This window comes from Rhinatrema bivittatum, chromosome 5 (assembly GCF_901001135.1).
Source record: "Rhinatrema bivittatum chromosome 5, aRhiBiv1.1, whole genome shotgun sequence".
NCBI lineage: Eukaryota > Metazoa > Chordata > Amphibia > Gymnophiona > Rhinatrematidae > Rhinatrema > Rhinatrema bivittatum.
In genome coordinates this window covers 269,408,299-269,433,247 of record NC_042619.1, presented here as the reverse complement: position 1 = coordinate 269,433,247, position 24,949 = coordinate 269,408,299, and the positions used below count along the sequence as shown (strand labels likewise).

General features: G+C 42.7%; 1 protein-coding gene across 1 annotated transcript in view; it reads left to right on the top strand.

The window, feature by feature from the left end:
* ANXA4 (annexin A4) overlaps positions 1 to 24,949 on the top strand; it is a 62,215-nt gene that overhangs the window by 5,711 nt on the left and 31,555 nt on the right. The window contains exons 2-4 of the mRNA XM_029604011.1: positions 19,674 to 19,729; positions 21,570 to 21,660; positions 22,746 to 22,840. Coding sequence (XP_029459871.1) covers positions 19,727 to 19,729; positions 21,570 to 21,660; positions 22,746 to 22,840 — 189 coding nt within the window. The 5' untranslated portion in view covers positions 19,674 to 19,726. The remainder of the gene's footprint in view (positions 1 to 19,673; positions 19,730 to 21,569; positions 21,661 to 22,745; positions 22,841 to 24,949) is intronic.

Sequence of the window (24,949 nt, the reverse complement as noted above, 5' to 3'; positions counted from 1 at the left end):
GGTCTTTTCTCCATTTTTTCTCGGCTTGTCTTCGTAGGTGTTTGGTGTTTTTTTTTAACTCTGGGGTGTACCAGGGTGCTTTGTGTTGTTGGTCTTTATTTCCTTTTTAATAGTTGGGCACTTGATCTTTGCTACTTCCGAGTTGATGGAGATCCATGAGTTCATTGCGGAGTTTGTGTCTTTCTTGTCAAGGGCTTTTAGTCTGTTTGGTAGTATTTCAGTTAGCTCATTGCTTGTGCATAGATTGGTAAATTTGATTGATTTATTATATTTGTCTCTGGGGGTGGGTGTTCCAGTTTGTAGATTAGTTTGGATAAGTTTGTGGTCAGACCATGGGATAGTGGAGATTGTGGGTGTGTAGGTCTGTGATATTTGCTTGGTGATAAATATTAAGTCTAGGGTATGTCCAGACTTAATGTGAGTGGGGGTGTTGATTATTTGTGTGAAGCCCATGGCTGTCATGGTATCTAGGAGTAGTTCGCAGGTTGGTGAGGGGGGAGTTTTATCAATGTGTAGGTTGAAGTCGCCCAGGACGATTGCGGGGGTATCCATGCTGATGTTGGATGCGATGATTTCAATTAGGGTGGACAGGTTGTGTTGGAGTGCTCCAGTGGGGCATAAAGTAGGAGAATTTGGAGATTTTTTGATTTGAATGGGAGGTGGTAGGTTGATGGGGTGGGGCTTGAGGTTCAGTTTCTTTGGCACCCTGTTGAATTAGACTGCTTTTTCCACAAGGTGAGAGGGGAGAGGTTTGGTTTTCTGCAGAATTTCCCAGTATATTATGAAAGAGTTCCTTAACTCAAAAATGTTTAAAAATAACTGGAATAAGGATTTCACCATAGACGTAGTGGAAGAAACCCTGTCGCATGCACTGTGGGCTGCCTCCAAGAATCATAATCAACTGGCTGAGCCGTCGCCTTTGCAAATCACTTCCTAAAAAAAAAAAAAAAAAAAAAAAAAAAAAAAATATATATATATAATATATATATATATATATATATATATATATATATATATATATATATATATATATATAGCCACGTTCAGAATATTATCTCTTTGCTTGGAATTTCCAGCAGCATTTTATTAGTTTGTGCTGGTTTCAAGCTCTTCCTTTCTTAATATTTCATCTTGGCCCACAGGATCTGTGAACTGCGGTGTATTTAATTTTAGTTAGCTCTCTGGCATTCCCCTTTACTGAGTTTTCTGGAAACTACTGCTTTCTTGGCTCTCTCTCACCTTCTCCAAAAGGTTTCTTTAGTTTTAAATAAGGTCTCTCCGTTCAGCCCTGACAAATTATTCTTTCCCAGCTGGAATGGACTGCTGTTGTATTAACTATGGCATGTCTAGTTAGTTGCTTTTATCTCTTCGAGATAAAATTACTACCCAAGGGATAGCAGGATAGGGAACCATATTCTCCAGATGAGCTGGAAGTAGAAGTACTAAGATGTTCTAAAACTGTCTCCAAATAACATGGACACAAAAATTAGAGCTTGTATTCCATATTTTTTAAATTTCACTCCCACTTATTTACTGTGTAGACTTTTTTTTTTTAATTTTTTGATTGCTGTATTTCATTTCCACCCCTGCTGCTGTTAAGTGCTGTTGTACTGTCTGGTAATGCCTCTTGTCGCCTAGTTGACGCATCCAGCAATGTGGTATGGGGATGGTTACAATAGAAGGGCAGAGTGGTTAATTGAAAGACATTTTTGTAAAACTACAGAAAGGGATTCTTGGTCGACAAGCAGGCATGAATTGGCTATTACCAGAGCCATAGCCAGGCAGTTTGGCACCTATGGCCAAGTGAAAAAGTGCATCTTCACCTTGTGCACAATACACTACACCACAAGCTAGAAGACTCAGTTAAATAGTAACACTATTACTATTAATATCTAGATACAAATGTGCCCTTGGTCCAAAAGTGGGGCACCCAGCCCTAAAACACCAATACACCTCCTATTAGGAAAACAGAACAAACGAAGCTGCTATAGATCCCTACACAGAAACTGCATGCTAGCAGAACTCCTCACCTCTGTCACACATGCAAAACACAAACCTCCACCAACTACAGAATAAAGAAATCCTAAATTCAGACACAAACTGAACTGGGAACTGCAAGAAGCCAGATTCTGCATGTAGTACAATAATGGAAAAACAGGAACATTAGCTTCCTCATAAAACAATAAGCAGTAAAATCAAATATAAATCATTAATAATGGTAAAACTGTACAAATAAAAAGAAATATCTCAAGAACACTTGCTTTTTGTGTCATTAAATTGTGATTTTCACAGACATACCAAGATGTAAGGGTGGTTGCCTTAGGGGTTTCCTTGTAAGTGTATGATAAAATTAAGTTATAGTTTAAGCAGTTGATAATTCCCTTTGTTGTTCCTGACAACCCTTCTCCCTTTTACCCTTACGTTAACCTGTTTTAAGCGGTTCATAATCCAGTTCATAGTTCTTTGTAAAGCCTGATTGCTAAATTTGCAGTTTTATGGAAACTGTTGTGATGTTCCCCTACTAATGTTGGTATATACAAATTTTCAAATAAAATAAATAAATAAAAATTCCAAGGAAATAAGTGTTTTTTCTTGATCCTATTCAATTGGAAGGATTCCTTCAGAATAGAGAAATTTCATCTCCTGTCTCTTAATATTTTGGATTAGGCTTATAAGTATAACTTGTTTGTTACTTAAAAAATTGTTTCCTTGTTTTAATCTTCCCTGTTATGTGGGCTACTAAACAGCATGTATGAGTACTGTGTTCAGTTCTGGAGACCGTATCTACAAAAAGACAAAGACAAGATGGAAGCGGTACAGAGAAGGGCGACCAGGAAGGTGGAGGATCTTCATCAGATGACGTACGAGGAGAGATTGAAGAATCTAAATATGTACACCCTGGATGAAAGGAGGAACAGAGGTGATATGATACAGACTTTCAGATACTTGAAAGGTTTTAATGATCCAAAGACAACGACAAACCTTTTCCATAGGAAAAAAATCAGCAGAACCAGGGGTCACGATTTGAAGCTCCATGGAGGAAGATTCAGAACCAATGTCAGGAAGTATTTCTTCACAGAGAGGGTGGTGGATGCCTGGAATGCCCTTCCGGAGGAAGTGGTGAAGACCAGAACTGTGAAGGACTTCAAAGGGGCGTGGGATAAACACTGTGGATCCATAAAGTCAAGAGGCCGCCAATGAAGAGTGGGTGACTCGCCATAATGATGGCTACTGCCTGGAGACAATACCCTTATTCAATAAACATACACATGCTTACTGTGACTCCAACATCGCTCTAAGCTTCAACAGCAAGAGGAAATGTGGAAAAAAAGGATTTGCACTCACAAAGAGGGGAGTAGCTGGCTTGTTACGGGGGTTACTACCCCAAACCAAATAAGCCTGATACTTCACTTTCAAAGCATATACAGCATAGTTCTCTGCTTCAACGGCAGGGGAGAAGAAAAAAGGGTTCGCACTCACAAAGCGGGGAGTAGCTGGCTTGTTACGGCGGTTACTACCCCAAACCAAATGTGCCTGATACTTCACTTTCAATGCATATCCAGCATGGCTCTCTGCTTCAACGGCATGGGAGAAAAACCTATACTTCACACATATCCAGCATAGCTCTCTGCTTCAACGGCAGGAGAGAAGAAAAACTGATACTTCACGCATATCCAGCATAGCTCTCTGCTTCAACGGCAGGGGAGAAAAAAAAACAACCTGATACTTCACGCATATCCAGCATAGCTCCCTGCTTCAATGGCAGGGGAGAAGAAAAACAACCAATAAGGGCTGTATAACATAGTCTGGGTAAAACAAATAAGCATGGGTGTAGCTTGCTTATTGCGGCGCTTACTACCCCTAACTAATCAAGCTAGATATTTCACTTGGATGCAGCTCCATCACTGCTCTCTACATTAATGGTGGGGGTGGAAGGGAAATAGAACCAAGAGCTAAGAGAAACAGATAAGTATGAGAGAAAAATGTGTGAAGCTTGCTGGGCAGACTGGATGGACCGTTTGGTCTTCTGCCGTCATTTCTATGTTTCTATATTTTTGCTTTTGTTTTTCTTTGTATGGTATTTGTATTTGTAATGTTTCTTTATATCTAGATTCTTGGTATGGATTTTTTAAAATTTAAATAAAAAATTAAAAAAGATTTCTAAACAGCTGACGAATAGAACAACATTTAATAATTAAATACTCCATATTTAAAAAAAAATTCCCTGCTCTCCATACCTGGGAACTTTTGATTCCAGTCATGTTGAAATAGTCATGGATTGGAAGAGGCAGAGTTTATTGACACAAATTGAATCCTACACATATATGTTCTCTCTCTCTTACCTGCTCACACGCAGTCTGACCTGCTCTCTCTCTCACACACTCTCATACTTGCTTTATTTTGCTCGCACCTGCTCTCACACATGCTTACACTCTTATTCTCACATACACCCTTTCGCAGCAGCAGCAACCTTCCCCATCAGCCCTCACAGCTGACTATGACTTTTTCGTGCCATGGGGCAGATGCTGCTCTGCCTTCGCTCCTCCTCCTTTTGGACCATATGGCCGACACTACACCACCTTCTCAACATATAAGAAATCAGGCAATGTTACAAAAGTGTTCCCCAAAGCATGAGTACTAGGATAATTACCTCAATTTGCTCTCCTCCTGCCCTCAAAGATGGCCCTGAGGGAAGAGGGACAGCAGGCTTTTCTTTCCCTGTCACAATCCCTGCTGCTTGTCAGCCTTCCCGCCAGCAGAGGTCCTCATGCAGCCACACTGTATCCCATCCTAACCATCTACTTGTTGATCCCAGCTTCTTCCACAACTCTGTGCCTCTTCAAGCCACCTTGTTTCCTTGCATTGGTCCACTTTGCTTTCCTTGTTACTGCATGGTCACTCTGGCTTTCTTGCTCCTGTCTTGCGTAGTATCCTCCACGGCCTTCCTGCTCTGTCCTTCGGCCTTTTAAGCTCACCTAGTCCTGCCTTGTGGCCTGCATAGGCCTTTTATCTGCTTTGCCTTGGGACACCTGCCATTCTTAGTTCCTTATTTCATGTTTGTGTTCCTTGCTCAGTTCCTGTGGTTGAGTCCTAGTCTTCGATCCTCTTATTCCATGCCTTATTCCCAGTTATTGACCTGTCTTCAGTCCCAGGCCTTGCACCTACTTCCAGCCCTGCCTGTCTCAAAGACCCACTTTGTCTCTTGTTCCAGTCCTTGTCTCCAGCCCTGCCTGTCTTCAGTGTCAGCTATGTTCCCAGTTCCAGATCCACTCTCCTGTTCTAGCTAAGTCTTGCTGGCCAGCAGAACCAGAGGGCTGACCCAAGGGGGAGGTGGTTGGTCCAGGCAGAAGATCTGGTCCAGGTTTGCCCCAGAGTGGGAAATCCCAGACCCAGCTTACCCCGACTGTGACACCCCCGGGGCAGCAGAGATGTTTAGCCCCAAAGGCTGCATCAGGAGGAGGAAACACACTCTTCAGCTGTATTATAAGGGAGCCGCTGCATCGCCTACTGCATGGTGCTTATGTCTGAGGCCACATTGTCCATAGGCTAGCTACAGCTTTGGCCATTATGCATGGGATGATGTCATCTGCCAGTGCCAACACAGACCCAGCTCTCAGCTCAGTAAAGACTTCACTGAGCATACACAGACTTTCCGCATGCTCATCTGCTGCCTCATGAGCCCCTCAATCTTTCTTTATCTGAGCTACTGCATATATGTGTCCAGTCTCTTAAATTCTTTGCACCAATTTGTCTTCTGTCTTGTTGCTGTCTTAGCAGCACCTCACACAGAGCTTTATAGTTCTAAACAAAGTTGTTCAAGGCCAAGAAGCCTACACTCAGTGGCTTCAGGCTTATATCTGTGAGCAATGGATGTTCATTATGGATATGTAGGCCATCTGCTATCATTGCTTTGGCCTGGGCCATGTCTCCAACTGTTACAGCTGTGAGTGCATGTCTTCTAGAGTGCATCAGCATTCTGCCTGGAAGGTAGAGTCCCTAAGGAGGGTGCCTATGGTTAAGGGCCCTCTGAATGGGGCTGAACAGCTGTGCCACTCCTTGTCTAGGAGCAAGGTGTTGGGTTCTCGATGCCGAGGATCAAGGTGGGGAATCCTTCCCATGTAGATTCTGTATGTATAGAAAGGCTGTCACCACCCTATGGTGCTGGTTGCCAGATATTCCTCAGGTCAGGGGTTGAGCATGGCAGGGAAGCCTATGTCATTAGACAAGATACCAGGAAGGAATGGAAACAGGGAGAAGGGGAGGGGGGATGGGACAAGAGGCAAGAGGGAATGGTGAGGGTGATAGGGGAGATGCAAGGTGTTGAAGAGGGAGATGGGGGAGAGAGCAAGAAGACGTGGGTATAGGGAGAGAGGTGGGATGTTGAAGGAGATGGAAGATGGAGATATAGGTGGAGTGCTGAAGGGGAGGCAGGAGAGAAAAAGAAGATATCTGGGAGTCAGAAAGAGAGGTCTGCCCCCAAGAAAAACAATGAAGGCTCTGTGGCCACAACATTACACAGCCCGCAGCAATGCCGGAGGGGCCAAAGCATCCTTCTCTCCATGCTGCTCCTTTGCCATTCTGGAGCTGAACTTTCTGGGCTTTCAACATCAACCTGCAGCAGCGCTCTGAACTTACCTTCCCGCAGCCTCCATTACCATCACTGCCACTACCTGTCATCGGGACTCGTTCGCTCTACCCACCTCCTGATGTCATCTGGGGTGGAAGCTTAAACAGCCCGCAGCGACACTGGAGGTGCTGCGTGCCGAAGGGGTGTGACAAAGGGGCGCGCCCCTTTGTGCGACCATCATGCGACCAGCTACAGAAAGTAATCATACAGTTAATTTCTTTTCATTCACTCCTCCTTCATAACTGTGTCCTCTACCCCCCACCTCCCTATCCCAATCTGCACTACCATGGATATACCCATTGTAACTGGACATGGTAAATATGGCGATTTAAAGCCTCAACTTAAGTATAAATCATTCAAATCTAAACCAGTTCCTAGAACTTCATTGGTCAATATATCTCCTTCAGTATTGGCACCTTTACTCCTTTCCTCCTTCACACTACTGCTCTGTAATGCACAATCACTTAGGAAGACCACCATCATATATGACATTCTGACAGACAAAAAACCTGACTGTTTTCTTATTACAGAGTCCTGACTCACAGATATAGATAATGTTACCATTAATTCACTCTGTCCTCCTGGTTACTCTTCCATCTTGGAACCTAGATCTACTTGTCGAGGTGGTGGCCTTCTAGCCCTTTGCAAATCCACACTGTCTCCTCAAAAAATCGTTCTTCAATTTTTCCCTTCGAAATTCTTCTAATTTCACTAGCATTTTAAACATCTTGCTGGTGTATTGTCCTCCTGGTTTAATTTATCATGATCCCTCTGTTCTCATTGAAACTATATATATGCTCCCAGTAGATCTTACCAAAACCATGATTGCAGGTGACTAACATCCATTTTGACTCACTCAATCATCACACCACAGCTATTGCTTTATTGATGCCTTCTCTGACCTAGGCTGGAATTAGTATGTGGCTATCCCAACTCACAAATTCGGTCATATTCTAGATCAAATTTTTTGTAACCCTGAATTCATAAAATCAGATGTAACAACTGTCAGTGTTTTCTATTCCCTGGTCTGATCACAGTTTAATTCAATTACATACCTATCTTGGGACTAGCAACTATCCCAATCCATCTTTGGTCTCTCTACTTATTTCCAAACGTAAAAAAATCAATCCTGAACAGTTTGCAGTACACCTTACAGATAATCTGCCACGTTCCATTTACCAGATGTTAATTCCACAGTGGCCCTTTGGAATAATACTATTTCTAAGGTATTAGATTCTATAGCACCCATTTCGCAATCTTTCTCCAAACCTAAATGCTCTGTTGCTTGGTATTTGGCCAAACTTGGGTTACTAAAAACTAAACTGAGACAATCAGAATATTTCTGGAGAAAACAGAAAACCTTAAATTAAAAAAAAACTATTTCATTTGCCTCAGAAAATACAGAAAGGAAATCTCCTTAGCAAAAAATAATTATTATTCCTCAAATCAAAGCAGCCAATGGTAACAACTCTACAGTATTCAACATTGTGAAGAAATTAACTCCACCAACTTCTCTTCTGTCAGCTCTCAGTAATGAGTTTTACAATCTAATTGCTTCCCATTTCAAAAACAAAATAATTTGCATAGCATCCAAGCTCACTTACAGTAATCTATCTCAATAATTCTAATAGTAAGTAAGGTGGACTGCATCTGGTCTTCATTCTCTCCCATTGACTCCGACATATCACGTGTTCTTCTTAAGATAAAAATATCTTTTTGCCAATTCGATCCCTGCCATGGACAATATTTAAAAGCCCTAACTATTCCAATATATGATTTTCTTGTCAACCTAATAAACCAGTCACTGAATACCGGCATTTCAAAAAGACATCCATATTACCAATCCAAAAAAAGAAAAACTAAGATTTCTCCAATCTGAATAATTTACGCCCTATAGATTCTCTTACCACCCTGGCCAAAGTGACTGAATGAAAAGTGTCCTTCGCCAATTAAACAACTATCTCTTATGACAATGAGCTTCTACACCCGAACCAGCATGGCTTTCGAAAAAGTCATAGTACTGAGACTTTACTATTATCATCCTTCGATACATTACTCAGAGGCCTTGACTCTAAAGTAGACTATATATTAGTGCTCCTGGACATTTCAGCGGTCTTCAATACCCTAGATCACTCTATACTACTATCCAGATTACACTCAATTGGTATCACGGATTCGGTTTACAGTTGGTTCAATTCCTTTCTTACCAACAGTCAATATCAAATAAATATTGGTCCTTATTCTTACATTCAATACTCTATTTCCTCAGGTGTTCCACAAGGCTCTGCCCTTTCCCCCATTCTCTTCAACATTTACCTACTGCCGTTATGCTATTTATTAGACAGTTTAAATGTACAATTCAAAATCTATGCAGATGATATGCAGTTTTTTGTTCCGTATTCGAAGTCCTGGTGTAACACTCTCTCCATAGTTTGCCTATACATCAACACTATCAAAACCTGGCTGTCGCATAATAGGTTGAAACTTAACACCTCAAAAAGAGAAATCATTCACCTATCCTCCATTCCAGTTTCCGACTGCAGTCCCCCTGCACATCTAGATCTTAACAGTACATTATTACCTGTCTCATCTAAAGCCTGTAGTCTTGGAGTCATAGTTGACTCCAGTCTTTCCATGTCTGGAACAGTAAAAAAAATTCATTTTTCAAATTGCACATGTTGAAACGCCTTCGACCATTACTACACCAGGAAGACTTCAGAACAATTTATTTATTTATTTGTTTTTTTGGTTTTTATATACCGGAAGTTCCTGTATACAATACATATCACTCCGGTTCACATTTAACAGAAATAACTATCGCCGGGGAGGCGGTTTACATGGAACATATCGAATATAATGAACGGATAATAATCAAAGTAAAATCTATTATGAAACAACTAAGATCAACTCAGAAAACAACTTGAAACATATAACTTACGCAATATGAACATTACAATAATGCTGTAAGACAAGGCTGGAAGTTTGTTTTTCTTGCTTTTAGCTCTCTGGGAAAGCTTGATGGAAAAGCCAAGTCTTGAGTTTCACTTTGAAAGTAGTATGGCACGGTTCAAGGCGGAGGTCCGGTGGTAGTGAGTTCCAGAGAGACGGGCCTGCTGTGGATAGAGCGCGTTTCCTCAGGGTAGATTTTGCAGGTTGGGTGATCATTCTATTCTGGTATGCCCTTCTGGTTGGTTTGTTAGAAGAGTGTAGTTGAAGCTGGAAAGTTAAGTTGAGTGGGGAGATGTTATGTAATGCCTTGTGAATCATCGTGCAAGTCTTGAACTGAATCCTATATTTGATGGGAAGCCAGTGGAGATGCTGGAGGATTGGGGTGATATGGTCCCTTTTTTTGGCATTGGTAAGGATCCTTGCAGTAGCATTCAGAACCATCTGGAGTGGTTTGGTAGTGTATGCTGGAAGGCCTTGCAGGAGTGAATTACAGTAGTCTAATTTGGTAAGGATGATGGCTTGGAGTACTGTGCGGAAATCCCTGTAGAGTAGAAGGGGCTTTAGTTTCTTTAGCACATGTAATTTAAAGAAGCATTCTTTTGTAGTGTTATTTATGAATTTATTGAGGCTGAGTCTGTTGTCTAGTAGTACTCCCAGATCTCTGACTTGAGGTGCGGTGGAATATCCTGAGGTGTCTGGAGAGTTGTTGGATGTTGGCGGGGTAGAATGCTCCGGTGCTATTATGAGAATTTCCGTTTTTTTGGTGTTTAGCACCAGATTGAGGCTGGTTAGAAGATCGTTGATGGATGAGAGGCATTTTTTCCAGTAGGCCATGGTTTTTTGTATGGTCTCCGTGATAGGGATGAGAATTTGAATGTCATCCGCGAATAAGAAATGGGTGAGCTTGAGGTTAGTAAGTAGATGACAGAGTGGGAGAAGGTAAATGTTGAAGAGGGTGGGGGAGAGTGATGATCCTTGTGGTACCCCCATCTTGACTTGGATGGGGTGAGATTCCTTGTTGTTTATCTTAACTTTGTATGTTCTGTTCTCTAGGAAGGACTTAAACCAGTTGAAAGCTGCTCCAGTGATGCCGATGTCTGTTAGTCGTTGCAGTAGGCTAGGGTGGTTCATGGTGTCGAACGCTGAGGAAAGATCCAGCAGCGCGAGGAGACAAGGTTGGCCTTTTTCGAGATTGAGGATAATGGTGTCCGTTAGTGTGGCTAATAAGGATTCGGTGCTCTTTTTCTTTCGGAATCCATATTGGTTATTGGTGAGGATATTGTTGTCTTCGAGGAATTCAGAAAGTTGTCTGTTGACAATTTTCTCCATAATTTTAGCTAGCATAGGGAGGTTAGCTATGGGTCTATAGTTAGCCAGATCTGTAGTAGGAAGGTTGGGTTTTTTGAGTAGAGGTTTGAGCAGTGCTAACTTGAGTTGGTCAGGAACTCTACAATCTCTAATCTTTAGCAGCCTTGACTACTGCATTGCCCTGCTTTTCGGCCTTTGCCATCACGCTATCCGCCCCCTGCAGCTAATCCATAATGCCGCAGCTCATATCCTAACTGGCAAATCTCGCAGAGATGACATTACCCCAGTACTCTACACTTTGGCTACTGATTGAATACAGAATAAAATACAAAATACTCTTCATGATTCATAATATCTTAAATGATGACACTTCAACTTGGCTTAGTTCAGAACTCTGTATTTACAGACCCACTAGAAGATTACGCTCAGCCCATAAAAACCTATTACAAGTACCAACCATCAGAATTGCCTGACTTGATATCACAAGACAACATGCTTTTTCAGTTGCTGGCCCCTAGCTCTGGAATTTCATCCCTGTCAGCATAAGACATCTTGAAAACATGAAAGAACGTAAACGTATCTTTTTAAATGTGTGTTTAACATCGAAGACACGACCTAACCTATCTCTGTACCCAGTCAACTCATTTCTCCCCTTTTAAGTTTTTTCCTTCCTCATCTATTTTTCATGCTTTTATTTATGTATTTTTTTAGCTTATTTTTCTTACAACCAACCTTTTTATTTAATTTGTGTGATATTTTTATTATGTATGTTGCATTGTAAACCATTTTGATTGCATCCCTGTATATAAAATATTTCAAATACATAAATAATACAGTACTATTTTGGGGCTGCTAAGCCTTTGTTAATTTCTCTTGTGGGGGGATAAAGTTAGGACTATGGGTATGGGCAGGGGTGGGAGCAGGAGAAAGGAGAGGGGTTGAAGGGAGAGGAGGAGGTAGAGATGGGAGCCCGACAGGAGAGGAGGGGTAATGGGGCAGGCTGAAGGGAGAAGAGATGGGATGCTGGTGGGGCGAGTGGAGAGGCCTGTCCCTTCCCCCCCCCCCCTCTCTCTCCCATCCTGGTTCCTTTCCTCTGTCCTCCCCACAAATCCTTCACTCATTGTGGTTCACTCCCTCCTTGCCCCCCTCTGGTTCCCCTCAGTCGCTGACTCTTTTTTTTTCTCATTTGAAAATGGGAGGAAGACTGCAGCCTTGAAGGTACTCCAGCACGTCCCTCCTCTTTCTCTGCCGGGGGGAGGGGGGTCCAAGCATTGTGCTTTGAATCACGTGGCTCAGGAGGCGGAGGAGGAAGTGCTACGGGAGCTCCAATGTTGCAGTCTTTGTCCAGTTTTAAAAGAGAGGAGCTAGCGAACTAAGGGATATAGGAAGGAAGATGGTGCCGTCCACTGGCACCAATTTTGCTTTTCCAGGTTGGGTGGGAGGAAGAGATGTAATGTGTTGTCTGTTGCCACCAATGCTTGATGGCAGACATTGGGGGGGGCGCCTATGGCCTCCGCATGCGTACACACACCCCCATCCCATTCTGACGCCTATGGGTAAAAGTAACTTTTTGGACAAGCGGCTCTGCGCAGCCTGAATCTCCCAGGTGTCCACCCTCCATTTGGTAGGGCCAGGTTATCTTTATATAAGTGCTTGCACTGTACAAACCTCAGGTTAGGACTTTCCATATGTAATGGCTAATTCATGCCTGACTGATGGAGAAAGCAATTTGCTTGGCTCTAAATGGAGCTCTCCATAGACAGCAGGACGAATTAGCTTAAGCTTTAGCTAGGTAAGGGGGTACCCTTACCTAGCTAAAGCTTAAGCTCTGGCTCATGAGACAGCAGACCCATGTGGAAACTTGCGTACGTGCTCAGTATTCATGTCCATGAAATCGGATGACACAATAACTAATTCATCCTGCTGTCTTAACATAGAAATGACGGCAGAAGAAGACCAAACGGCCCATCCAGACTGCCCAGCAAGCTTTCACACTTATTTTTTTTTCTCTCATACTTATCTGTTACTCATGGCCCTTATTAGTAACTTTTTGGTTCTACTTACTTTCCACCCCCACCATTGATGTAGAGAGCTGTGCTGGAGCTGCATCTAAGTGAAGTATCTAGCTTAATTTGTTAGGGGTAGTAACTGCCGCAATAAGCAAGCTACTCCCATGCTTATTTATTTACCCAGCCTGTGCAATTCAGTCCTTGTTGGTTGTTGTCTGACTATATAAATCCTCTTTTCTTCATTCCCCTCTGCCGTTGAAGCAGAGAGCTATGCTGGATATGCATTGAAAGTGAAGTATCAGGCTTATTTGGTTTCGGGTAGTAACCGCCGTAACAAGCAAGCTACTCCCCGCTTTTTTGTGAATGGAAATCCTTTTTTCCACATTACCTCTTGCCGTTGAAGCTTAGAGCAATGTTGGAGTCGCATTAACCGTGTGTATGTTTATTGAATAAGGGTATTAATCTCCAGGTTGTAGCTGTCATTCCCGCAAGCCACCCCCATGCCTCTTCTCTTCATTCACATCCTCTAGACTTTATCGATCCACAGTATTTATCCCACGCCCCTTTGAAATCCTTCACAGTTCTTAAGGGGGAGAACCCTCTTTACAGGTAAAAAAAACTTACCATATATTTAATCTTTACAGCCATTTTTCCCACAAAGTTGTTCAACTTGGAAAAACATAGAAACAATGGCAGAAAAGGACCAAACGGTCCATCCAATCTGCCCAGCAAACTTATGGTAGCATCAGCTGCGCCATACAGGTCTCCCCTATAATGGTAGCATCAGAGGGTAGCATCTGCCTCGCCATACAAGTTACCTTCATACTTAGTTTCTCAAACCATCAAAGTCAGACTGAGTCCAATTCCCCGTTACTTCTTGCAATTGAAGCAAAGAGCAATGTTGGAGTTGCATCACAAGTATAAGACTTATTGGTTAAGGGTAGTAACTATCACAGCAGCAAGTTACCCCCATGCACGCTCTTCTTTATTTCCATCCTCTAGGCTTCAGGGATCCACAGTGTTTATCTCATGCCTCTTTGAATTCTTTCGCTGTTTTTGTCTTCACCACCTCCTCCGGAAGGGCAATCCAGGCATCCACCACCCTCTCCGTGAAGAAATATTTCCTGATGTTGGTTCTGAGTCGTCCTCCCTGGAGTTTCATTAAGTGACCCCTAGTTCTACTGATTTCTTTCCAGTGGAAAGGGTTTGCTGTTAATTGTGCATCATTAAAGCCTTTCAGGTATCTGAAGGCCTGTATCATATCCCCCCTGCACCTCCTCTCCTCCAGGATATACATAATTAGGTCCTTCAACCTCTCCTCATAAGTGATTTGATGGAGACCCCCCACCATACAAATGTAGCTGTTTCACAAAATATATCCTTAGTATGTTTTATGCTTTATTGTAATTTTTTATGATTGATTGAAATTGTATTTCTTTAGATGTTAGCCACTTTGGACAGTGTTTTTCAGACTGAAAAGGCAAGGTATAAATGTAAATAGAAAAAACCAGATTCTTTTGGCGAGAATCAAAAGAAAGGAGACTTGGGAATAATAGAAAGGTATACAGTTGGCATGTTTCTGGGAATGCAGGGGCCTTTCTTATAGGCTGTGATTTCTTTGCGAAACAAAAGACTTTGTTTTCAAAAGAACATTGTACACTGTACCTGAGAGAACTGGTACTAGCAGGAAAAATACCATTTTTCAGTGTGCTAGCAGACTTTAAGTAATAAGTGGTTCCATGAAACCCTATGGTTCCTCCCCATGCTCATTAGCAAACAGGCTGGTGGCAGTGCCTAGATAATTATTCCCATCACTGGTGCATGAGGCCTAATGAGTCTCCTGTTATCCTGCTCGGCCTTCCTTTACTCTCACGCGAGCAGACAAATGATGCAGTACACAGAATTCTGTTCCTTGATGGATGATCCTGATATTATGAGAGGGAGGGGGGTCTTACTATAGTTTTCCAGCACACGGAAGTAACCGTCTGTGGTCTGCAGACTGACTCTGTTTTCTCATTACAAACTGGGCCTGCTAGCAGCCCTCTGGGAGCTGAAGGAAGGTTTGGAAAAAATGATGTGGGATCTAGTAGCACTTGAGGAAAATTCTGGTAGCAGGGCCGGTGGAAGCCAATGCCCCCGGGTGCAGGGAGGCTCATGCAGCCGCCGGTGGACCTCATCCCACTGGCGGCTGAGCAGCGACACATAGCAGGCAGATTGGCAGGGCCGTGGTGGAGCTCACGTCACCACGGCCCGAAGAAAAAAGTCGCGTCTAAACGTGCAGGTGCTCCTCCTCCTTCCTGCCTGCACGGCCCCGGAAGAAAACGTTGCCGGAGCCGAGCGGGCAGGAAGGAGGAGGAGGAGGAGCATCAGCACGTGCAGAAGAGGAGCAGCGTTTACGGGCTGCCGCGAATCCCAAGTCGCAGCAGCCCGAGAAGAGGAAGAGGCTCAGTAGCAGGGCCGCCATGGATCCCACATTGCGGCGGGTGGCCCGATAAGATCAGGGCCACCGCAGAGCCCATCCTGCGGCGACCCATGAAGAGGAGGCCCAGAGGTGAGAGAGAGGCTGAAGGTCTGTAGAGTGTGTATGTGTGCGTGTATGAGGTGAGTTGAGAGATTGTATGTGAGAGTGAGTTTAGAGACTGTGTGTGAGAGTGAGGACCTGAATGTTTGCAGAGACAGCATGTGAGGAGCCTCTGTGTGTGTGAGAGAGACAGCATGTGCCAGTGAGAGACTGTGTGTATGAATGATTGTATGAGAGAGTGCATGTGACAGTGAGAGCCTGTGCTTGAGCAAGACAGCATGTGGGAGTGAGAGAGAAGCCTGAGTGTGTGAGTCAGATAGCATGTGCCAGTGAAGTGTGTGTGTGTGTGTGTGTGAGAGAGAGAGAAAGCATGTGAGAATGAGAACCTGACTGTGTGTGTTGAGGGAACAAGATGGAGAGAAAAGAAATAGAAAAGAAGACAATATAAAAGGAATCGGCAAAAAAATAAGAAAGGGAAAGTGGAAAAAAAAATCCTGTGACCAGCTGAATAGAAAACTAAGATCAGACAGCAATGGTAAAAAAAAAAAAAATTACTTTTTAGTGATTGGCACATGTAATCTTTGGTAATGTGCAAGAGTAGCACTTTCTCTAGGCGGATCTCACAATGTACGAGATCAGCATGGAGGAAGTGGAAGTCCACGGGACCTGCACAGAGGAGGCAGCAGAATGGGCTTCAGTGCCAGTAGCAGCAATCGGCGCCTACCCCAGTAGCCATGCGGCAGCAGTGACAGTGGCAGCAGAGGAATGAGAGAGATTCCGAGGTTACTGGCAAAAGAAAGAGAGGGGGATCTGCCTTTAGTGTGTGCATGTGTATGAATGGGAGTCTGCCTGGGGATGTATGTGTGTGAATGCATGGGTGCCTGCCTGGGGGTCTGTGTGTGTGAGAATGAATGTGTGCATGCCTGGGGGATGAGGAGGGAGTGGTGTGAAAATGACTGGGAGCTTGTCTGGGTGTGTGTGTTTGTGTGTATGTGAGGGAGCCAATGTGTGAGAGAGCATGAGTGTGTATGAGAAAATCCAAGGGAGTAAGAGTTTTTTTTGGGGGGGGGGGGGGGGGTGTCTTAGAGCCTGAGAGTGTGTCAGTGTTTGCGAGAGGTTATGGTGGTTATAAGAGCATGAATGTGTATGTAAGTGACAGTGTATATATGAGAGAGAATGGACATGTGAGTATGTGTGAGAGAGAGAGGATAACCTCCTAATCCTCGACAATATCAGGGTGACTAGAAATCAAGAGCTCCCACAGAAGGGGATAGCAGGGGCTTTTTAAAATCCTTATTAGTTTCAATTATTGGATGTTATTTGATATATGTGCTGTTTTGAAATATTGGTGTTTGGGAAATTGTAAAAAATGTATATGATTTTAATTAATAGAAATTCTATTTATCAGTAGTTTTAAAATATTATTTTATTATGGTTTTACTATTATAACTGATGATTTATATTTCTTGATTTTATTTGCTTTATGAGGAATGGTGGTTCTGTTTTTCCATTGTTAATACACAGAGTCTGGCTTCTTGGGGTTTCCATTTCAGTTTTTGTCTAATTTGTGCTCCTTTATTTTGTATTCTGTATTTGGTGAGGGTCTGTCTCTGCTCTGTGTGTGTGAGACCGTGATGAGAGATTCTGCTAGCATGTAGTGTCTGTATAGGGATATATAGCAATCCGGTTTGTTTTGTTTCCACAGTAGGTGGTGTATTGGTATTCTAGGACCCAGTGTAATATTTACCCTTGCTTTTTCACAGGCAGGGTTATTGTTGTTTGAGTCCTTGGTATTACTGTTATGTTACGATGGGATTGCAGTATAGATTTTGAGTGTCTTTTTTTGCGGGGTTTTGTGTTAGTTCACAATGTGCCTGGCAGAGGAAGGTGTTTGTGCTGCTGTTACTGTGAGGTGACACCAGAATTTGAAAATATCTTTTAGTATGATGAGCTGTAAGGGAAACACCCAAGCTCCATTGTTTGGGGGAATTTCAGTGGATGCACAGAGTTACAGAACTGGAGGTGCAGGATTTATATTGACATTCTGTCCCTTCCTATAAATTCCAGACTTCACTCTCATAGCCAAATAGAATTAGTTGAATGAGGTTATCAAATAATTTTATAGTGTGAAACTGGCCAGCTTTTTAAAATTATGCAGAAGACCCTTTGGGCTTTGTTATTAACACTTTTTTTTTAATTACCAATTTTTTAAGCAGGATCCATGCTATAGAGGTGGGTGTGATGAAGAAATGTCATTTTGGCTCCCCCCCCCCCCCCCCCCAAAAAAAATTATTCTGTCTAGAGATGCCAATGATTTTCTGTGACCTTAAGCATTAGTACAAGAAGGATTAAGGAGGGGATGCTGGAGAGGCACACAAATGCATTAGCCCTTGGTACGTTATTGGGTGCAAACCATATGGGGCCACAAGCGGCAGCAAAGAGGAGTGGAGATTTGGTGGGCGTGATCGAGAACGATGTAGGAGTCAGGGCCGAGACTGGGGGGGGGTGCGCAAGGGAGAAGGCTTGCTAGGGCGCCTAATCCCCTTGCCCCGGCCCTGTCTGGTATATAAGATTTAATGCTTTAAAAATTGCAGAGTCATGCATTTGGGCTTTAAAACACTGTATAAGGAGGTGAAATTCTACACGGGGTAATTGTGTCTGATGATATCAAGTTGGCGAAATAGGTAGATAAGGCAACAGCAAAAGCCAGAAAGATGCTTGGGTGCATATGGAGAGAAATGGTGAGCAGAAAAAAGGTGATACTGTCGCTGGTGAGACCTCACTTGGCATACTGAATACAGTTCTGGAGACTAGAATATAAACAGGATGGAGCTGGTCCAGAGGTCTTTGATCTGCATTGTAAAACATATGGGGAGAGACTTAAAGATCTAAATGTTTTACTGTAGAGGACAGGGAGATGATGGAGACATTGAAATACCTCTATCAATGTACAGGAGGCAGGCCTTTTTCAACAGGAAGCTGTGAAGGAGTGATCATGGGCTGAGGGTTGAAAGTGCTTGGATTCAGGAATAATCTAAGGAAATATCTCTGTTCAGAAAGAGTGGTGGATGCGTGGAACAGTCTTCCAGTGGAGATGATGGAGACAAGGACTGTACCTGAATTTAAGAACGCATGGGACAAAGACGGGATCTCTGAGGGAATGTAGAGCTGGATATTAAGGATGGCAGTCTAACGATGTATGATCTTTTTCTGCCATCACATTTCTATTTCTAAATTAGCCAACCATGCAGCAGACAGTAAAATTGCACATGAGAAGGGGAGGTTTCTATAGTTACTGAAAGATTTAATGTTTGGATCCTGGGAAGTAGATAGAATTGAGTGTTGTGTTTTACATGAGCTGTAGCTGTACATTCTTAGTACAGGACACAAAATTGTATCATATACATTCCAGCCGAGAAATAAACAGTACTATTTGTATTTATCCCTATTACATATGCTGGTTTACAGACTGCAATGTCACATTTTTATACTCCCTGTTATGGTATTCATGAATGAACTTGATTTTGAATTCAGCTAAACCACTAAAACTTTTTTTTTGTTTAATTTGCTCTGGCTTTTGGCAAATTGAACAGCTGCTGCTATCAGCACGTGCTTTCCATCATAGGGAATACAAGCCATAGTTGGACAGCCATGGAGCTGGTGCATGACCCACCTAGATCTTGCACAGGTGGCCACTTAAATATTTAAGTCAATTCCAGTTTTAAAAAAAGTGTCTCTTGGTTTTTGTTTTTTTTTTCTTTTCAGTAATGTTGCAGAACAGAGTTAAAAAAAAAAAAAAAAAACACTAAAAAAAAAAACCCCCCAAAACATCTTCCTATAATGAAGAAATCTTGTGAATCTATAACTCAAAATAAAAAGGCATTGGTGAAATTATAAACAGTATGAAAAAAATCCAAACCCCCTATGTTTCAAATTGCTTTAATGGCCAAAAGGGTAGGAAATGCATTGAATGTAAGGTGTTGTTTTTTTTTAGGGTCTTATTCCCTCATTCCTCCATTTAGTAGTGAAATAACTTCTGTACATAAAAAAAACTGAAATGCCAAGCAAGACATACAAAGCAGAAGACCAGTCTTCACTGAATGTTTCACTGATTTTTCAAAGTAAAAAGCTGGTGCCTTGTCTTATTTCTGTAGGGCTGCGCATGCACTTATGGTTTGGTTTTTGGTGTTCAGGGTGTAAACTCACCATGAAGGTTACAGTTCCTATTAATTACTTAATGACCTTTCTTTTATTGCAGTCTCCTTCCAGGTTCGGAAGCCAGAAGTTTATCATTAACTTGATACCATAGCAATGGTGAGTGAGGGCCTGCTTCCCCTGGCACAGGGTGGCGTGGGAGATAAGGAAACGGGAGGGGGGGTTCTAGGTTGGGATGAGATGTACCAGGCACAAAGGGGCAAGTGTTGTGCTTAGCTGTTGGGGGAGGCACTGATGCTCCCTTGTAATCCAGCTTTATCAGTAGCAGATGGACAGTTAGATATTAACCTTTCTCCAAATGTCCTGATTAACATTACAATTGATAAGGCATGCCCATGTCAGGCTATAAAAGATGTCTTTATAAGCAGGACATAACATCTGTGCATCTGTTGCCATTTTATTGCCAATCATCTACATGGGTTTAGTTCCCAGTGGGATAACCTTAGCTGCTGCATGACTTGTGGTGTTTGGACAGGTGTATTACTTGCCATGGAGACATGACTGTGGCCCTTGCAGCTGTCCCCAATTCCTGCCATCTTATTTGACTACAATAGCCAGGGTTGCACCAAAAGGCTTAGTCACAAGATTGTAAGTTTTAAGGAATAAGGGCTGCCCATTATCAGGCCGATTCAGTATGGTGCGCTCAGGCCAAGTGCACCGTTAGCCCCCATTTGGACGCACATTTTTGACACGATATTATTACCCCTTATACAGTAAGGGGTAATAGCGCATGGAAAACGCGCGCCAACCCGCGGAACCTAATAACGCCCTCAACATGCAAATGCATGTTGATGGCCCTATTAGTTAGCCCCACTCGATACAGAAAGTAAAATGTGCAGCCAAGCCGCACATTTTATTCTCAGAAATTAACGCCTGCCTTTGGCAGGCGTTAATTTCGGCCAGCACCGGGAAAGTGTACAGAAAAGCAGAAAAAACTGCTTTTCTGTACACCCTCCGACTTAATATCATAGCGATATTAAGTCAGAGGCCCCCAAAAAAAAAATATATATATATCTGCCCGCAGGTTGGAAAACAGACGCTCAATTTTGCCAGCGTCCGTTTCCTGAACCCTTGGCTGTCAGCGGGTTCGACAGCTGACTCTGGTAAAATTAAGCGTCGGCTGTCAAACCTGCTGACAGCCAGCGCTTCTGTCAATAAGGAGGCGCTAGGGACGCGCTAGTGTCCCTAGCCCCTCCTTATCAGCGTGGGCCCTCATTTGCATAGCGAATGGCGCGCCCAGGAGAGTGGCCTGGGCGCTCGCCTCAGAGTGCCGGCTCTCCCGCACATTGTACTGAATCTGCCTGTCTGTCTGCACACTGCTGCGTACACCTGGTGTGCTCTATATAAATCCTAAGCCTCAAACATGCTGTAAATTTACATATAAGATTTAAAAAATGATAGCAGTCATAAAGACAGGTGATATAGCAGAGCATGTATGCGTTATATCTGGACATAGTTAATTTGTTTTTCTTTGCTGTTTTTTTTTTAATGGGACTCAGTTTAAACTGAAGGACTGAGGCCTTGTTTATGAAATCATTTCTTTCATACACATGGGGTTTTCTTATTCCTCCTTTGACAACTACCTGCAGGCATCATGTTGCAGGTGTGTATTGAATTTGTTAGGGAAAGGAAGGGCGGCGGGTCCAGCAGGGTAAACATTGATCCTGATATGCCAAATGAGTCTTTTATTTTATGGTCTCATTGCCTGCTGCTGCTGCATTTAATCTCATGCATTTTGCATACTTTTTTTTTCTCTTCTGTTCATGTTTTGTCATTGAGTATTATAGGGTAATAAACAGGGATATTTAGTTTTATTTTGTGGAGGGCATGGGGGGGAGGGGAATAGACTGTCTGCCCCTTCCATGGGTACTGTGAACCTAAATTTTTGCAGCGATGAAATAAATGGATCTTTTTATAACGTTCTGCTCTTGGTCTCTAGGCTGGAATTAAAGGCGGAACCATCAAGCCTTATTCTGGATTCAGTGCAACCGAGGATGCACACAAACTGAGGAAGGCCATGAAGGGTATTGGTAAGTATGGAACCAGCAGCGTGAAGTGACTCTTCCACCAGTAAATATCTCCCAAGCAATTGAATTTGCTGCTGAAACAGCATTTAAACTTAGTTTCACTATCACCAATCCTAGAATGATGCCTTCTGTTTGCTTAGATGCTGCTGTTTTCTATCTGTGTAGGTTTATTCGTTATTATAGAATTGTTTTGCAATTTTTGTCTGAACATTTAAAAAAAAAAAGTACTGCAAAATGTTCTGAATGTGTTCTTAATCCAGTGATGATATTAGAAAACAGCCGTCATCGGCTGGTAGCTGGAGGATATGAATATTACACATTCTGAGCTTTATAGTCTTTCACTGCAGTTTCTGACTGTACAGAAAAGGAAAACAGCCAGTAAACAAATCAGCTAGCATCCAGAAGTCACAGACTACCTGCATTCTGGCAAACCAGAAGGCTTCCTAAATGAGATTTCACTGGTCATTCGCTTCTAGAACTTCTCCAGAGGGCCTGGGTTTGAATCTTATTGATTAAAATAAATGAAAAAAAAAAAAAAAAGAGAGAGAATCAGTGGTAGGGCCAAAATAAGATAATCAACCTAGAAATAAAACTCAAGAGGTAGCAATAGAGCAAGGACTCTGGCAAGCTCGATATTCTGAAACACTGAGCTAGTACTGCTGCTTGAGAGTGTGCTGGCTGTATTAGTTACTGATAGGATAACATGATTAGCCTTGAATTGTACACAGGAGAGAGAGAGAACCTTGTAAATCCCAGGTTTCCTGGCTTGTAGTTCTCTCCTCTGGCCACAAGGTTGCACTGCCACCCCTTTTTATATGACATGAGGGACTGTTTCCCAGAATCTGCCACTTGGGCTAAGAAAAGACCATCTTGTGCTCCTTGCCAGAACTTGCACTCAGTCTTGGCCAAAAAGAGAAACCTCCCTGCAGGGTAGGGACCAGGGAATAAGATCTGTGGTTTTTACCAATAGGTGGGTTTTGCTTCTTCTTACCTGATATTTTACAGCTGATGTGTTTTTTCTTTGCCAAAGCTGAAGGAAGACTAGCCTTAGCAGTGATCTGACTGTCCTCTTCCTCCTCCTCCTCCAGGTACAGATGAAGATGCCATCATCGATATCCTAGTCAATAGGAATGCGACACAGCGGCAGGAAATCAATATTGCTTACAAAACGTCAGTTGGCAGGGTAGGTTCATGCTAGAGCTAGGCGTGCAGAAATTAACCAATAGCACGGGGCAGGGCTGAGCTGGGCCTGGAACTTGAAGGGTTTTTGGTTTTCTTTCAATGTCTGTTCTCTTCCATGCGATGCTTTTTTCCTGATCCCCTTGGCAAAAATATAAATTAATTTAAGTGGTACCTCCCCGTTGCCACTCTGGTTTGGGCTGGGGCTGCCACTAGATGCTCCCAACTGTAGCCAAATAAACTCACAACATTCTTATAACTATAAAAAAGAACAAAAAAAACCAACAACACGGAGCAGTTACCAAATTCCAGTAACGTTTATAATAAAGTCCACTGTGGTGTATAGTTAGGCAACCCCCCCCCCCCTGCATCTGCACCCAAAATCTTAGATCTAGAAATCAAGAAATAGCAAGAAAGTATTACTTTTATATGATTACCAGGATCAGTTGGCCAGACTGAATCCCACCACGCTGTCTTCCTTCCAAGCGTGCTAGGGTAGGGCAATGATTAATATTTGCATGGTTCAAAGCTCCATGTATCCTCTTCTCTGCTGGAATCTCCTCCATCCTAGGCAAACTGCTCAGATCCTCCCTTGATCTCCCACGTCAGTCGTTCTTCCTTGTATTACGTCAGACTGCACTGTCTGCTCTGCCCCTCTCTGAATTCTGAGACTGGTGCTTCTTGAGGTCCTCCTGGCATGTGTCGCTGACTTAAAAGGTTCCCATTCAAAAGATGAAATCCTGGCAGGCAGTCTCTGGTTTTCTTTTAGAAATACAAAAATTCCACAGTTGGGAAGTTTTTGGATTTGATAAGGGATTTTTTTTTTTTATTTCCCTGCTCTTTTGCCCCCAAGTTCTGAGTTATCTGTATTTCCTACAAATGTCCTTACTTTTTTAATTTATTAAATGTATGTTTCACTTTTACAGTGTGCCTGACCACTGTTTAGACATGGTGATAAAAAAAAAAAATCAGCATACAGGCTTGTACAAGCAACATTATGGAAACTAAAGGCAACCTAGAAGTGCAATTCAAATCAAAGTGAAAAATAAGAATTTCAGAAATCAAGTATGGTGGACACAGAATCAAAATGCAACAATAAATACATTAAAAGTAAAAACATTAATGAAATGCACAGCATTACAAAACTGTTGGCCTTTCTCTTTTTTTAGTGTGTAATACATTTTTTTTTACCAAACTTTTTTTTTTCTGTGTAGGTTAAAAAAAACAAAACAAAAAACCCCTCAAACACTTTAAAATGTAACATTTTTGGGCCTGAGAGTTTGGTGTGTGTGTTTGTGCAGTATATACTTTGCTTTCATTTCTAAATTTAGCAAAGGTTAAATCTGACGTCTTGTTGCCAAGGAACAAACCAGTTGGCTTGTGGGGAGTGAGTCACAAAGCCCGCTGGATTCTGGGCCTGTTTTTAATAGATACATATTTCACAAGATATTTCTGATAGCAGAAAGCCCAAAAGCTTCTATCGGTCTGAGAGGAATGTCTTGACTCTTTCTCGTTTTCAGTCATTTTGTGTATTTTGTTGGTGTTTTTAAACGTGTGGAATCTTTTATTTTTTATTCCAGCAGCCGGTTGAAATGGCCCCAGGTATTACTGCAAAGAAGGATGTAGTTTCTCAGTCCACGCCCTTGTTTGACCTGCCATCTTCTCCCTCCCTCATTAGATACAAATCTAGCCCTTGTCCTGCTGAATACAGAATAAAAGGGTTTGACTTCTGCCTGCATTATCTGGCAGGAAACCTTATTTTTTTTTTCTTGGTACTGGTCCTTTTATTGTCTCTCCTTAGGAATTTCAAGGACCCTTTGGGGGGAGGGGTGGTAGTTATAAGCACAGCCCCATCTCCACTTTAAGGGGCCGATGCAATAAGCTCTTGTAGAAAGCAGGCGCTGAACAGTCAGCGCCCAAGGCGTCCCCAAGGTGGGTGCCATGCAATATTTAAATGAGGGGGTCGCGTTAGCAAGGAGGCGCTAGGGTCGCTTGCATGATCCTAGCGCCTCCTTGCTAACGCGAACCCAATCTGTTTTCGTGACTGCCGTACGCCGGTCACGAAAACAGACGCTGAGTTTATCGGCGTCTGTTCTCCTTACCGGCGGACAGC